The sequence below is a fragment of the Fonticula alba genome (genome assembly GCF_000388065.1).
Source record: "Fonticula alba strain ATCC 38817 unplaced genomic scaffold supercont2.3, whole genome shotgun sequence".
In the NCBI taxonomy this organism is placed as follows: Eukaryota; order Rotosphaerida; family Fonticulaceae; genus Fonticula; species Fonticula alba.
This window is the reverse complement of record NW_009242973.1, coordinates 2,009,547-2,011,366: the sequence shown is the minus strand read 5'-3', so window position 1 is coordinate 2,011,366 and position 1,820 is coordinate 2,009,547. Positions and strand designations below refer to the sequence as shown.

Here is a 1,820-nt window from a genome sequence, read left to right as displayed (position 1 = left end):
CCCCCCCCCCCCCCCCGACGGAACCCCCTCAGAATCGCTCCGGCGCCCATTCGCGGCCGTGGCGCGCGGAAGTACACACATACACATACACACGGCCGGTGCCTGGACCGGGGGCTCCGCGGGCGCGCCCGGAGTTCGCGTGATCCTGGTCACATGCGCAGCATCGTGTGGTCGTGCGGCCGGCCCCGCGCGTGTGTGTGTTGCTGCTGCCGCCCCGCCGGGGCCGCTGCCCCGGGCATGGACGCACCATGGATGACGCTGTCGGCCCGCGCGGGCAGGAGAAGGACTGGGGGGCAAGGGACCACCGTCCCGTGTGTGTGTGCGTGTGTGCGTGTGTGCGCACGCGCATGTGTGTGTGGCTGTGTGTGACGGACATCTCGAGAGTCAAAAGGCCAGGACGAGCTCGATTTGCACCATGCGCCCCGGACAAGCATGCATCTTCCTCTCGCCCACGCGCGCCCCTCTTGTGCCCTCCCCTCCCCTCCCGCCCCCTCCCCCTCTCTTCCCCCCCCCCCCCGCCCCCCGCCGCCGGCCCCTCTTGCCCTTTCTCTTTCCCCCCGATCGCCATGTCGATGATCGCCCCCGCCCGCAAGGCCGGATCGCACGGCAACCGGCGCGCGCAGATGGCCGCCGCCCTGGCCGAGGCCGCCAGCAAGTCGGCCGTCCCGAGCCTGCCGTCCTTCTCGGCCCCGGCCTCCAAGTCCGACAAGCCCGGGGCCAAGCGGCTGAGCAGCGCCGACATTGTGGCCAAATCGGCCACCGGTGCCGCGGCCTCGTCCAAGGGCCCGGCGCCGACCACCAAGAAGCGCGCGCTGCCCACGGCCGCCGGTGCCGACGGCATGCACGGGGCCTCGGAGCGCAAGCGCCTGCGCGCGGCCCACATGCGCCAGCAGCTGGCCAAGCAGCAGGTCGAGGATGAGGCCGACGCGCCGGCCGGCGCGGTCCAGGACAGCCTGGCCTACTACCAGGAGATCGCCACGGCGGCGGCGGCTCGCCGTGCTGCCCGCGCCGCTGTCAAGGGGTGCGTCATGTGTGACCTGTTCCTGTGCTTGTCTCTTGCTTGCTTGCTCGGTTTCTCCCCCCCCCTCCCTCCTGGCGCTTTTGCGCCATCCTTCTTGCGCTTCTTCGCCTCGCCGCGATATCCCCGGGCTGCGACTGTCCCTTGGACCCCTCCCCCCCTGGGGCCGGGGCCGTCGCCCGGCCGCTTGCGGCTTCCCCGCTGGCCTTTGCCCCTAACACTCCTCCTGCCTCCCTCTTTGTCTCTCGCTCCCCCTGCCCCCCCCTGCCCCCTCCCCGGCCCGCTCCTGTTCGCCCGTCTACCCCTCGCCCAGCGAGTCCGCCCCCGAGGATGCGGCCAACGTCATCGGCTCCAAGCGCCTGCTGGAGAAGAGCATCATTTCCAATCGCGGCCTGACGCCCAAGCGCAACAAGCTGCTGAAGAACCCCCGCGTCAAGCGCCGCATCCGCTTCGAGCAGGCCAAGATCAAGCTCAAGAGCGCCGGCCACAAGTCCTGGCAGCCGGAGCTCAACCCCTACGAGGGCGAGGTCACCGGCATCAAGGACTACAACGTCCGCTCGGTGAAGTTCAACTAAGCGCGCATGCGCGCCCCCTGTCCTTGTTGTTGCCCTGCCTACTCCGCTCCCCGCCCGGTGCCTCCATCGTCCTGCACCCCCCTCTTCCTCCTTCTCCCGTCCTGCGTCTCTCTCCCGCCCTTCAGGCGGGGAGAGGGGGGGGGGGGGGCGGGGGGGCCGGACGCCCGGCCGAGAGGCGCCCTCCTCTCTCAGATGTAATATAGAACCAACTGCCAACGAACGTGCAT

The 1,820-nt window shown here is 70.5% G+C and overlaps 1 protein-coding gene across 1 annotated transcript; it reads left to right on the top strand.

Annotated features, from left to right (window-relative positions):
* Nucleotides 1–513: 513 nt before the first annotated feature.
* On the top strand, nt 514–1,731 carry H696_02210 (hypothetical protein). Its single transcript, XM_009496111.1, has 2 exons — nt 514–1,021; nt 1,332–1,731. The coding sequence occupies exons 1-2, from the start codon at nt 567–569 to the stop codon at nt 1,591–1,593; spliced, it is 717 nt and encodes a 238-aa protein (XP_009494386.1). The 5' UTR covers nt 514–566; the 3' UTR covers nt 1,594–1,731.
* The last annotated feature ends 89 nt before the right edge of the window (nt 1,732–1,820 follow it).

Excerpts from the sequence above, each read along its gene's own strand:
- H696_02210 (XM_009496111.1), top strand. The coding sequence starts at position 567 with ATGTCGATGATCGCCCCCGCCCGCAAGGCCGGATCGCACGGCAACCGG. Across the intron at positions 1,022-1,331 it reads GCCCGCGCCGCTGTCAAGGG|CGAGTCCGCCCCCGAGGATG; the intron begins GTGCGTCATGTG and ends CCCCTCGCCCAG.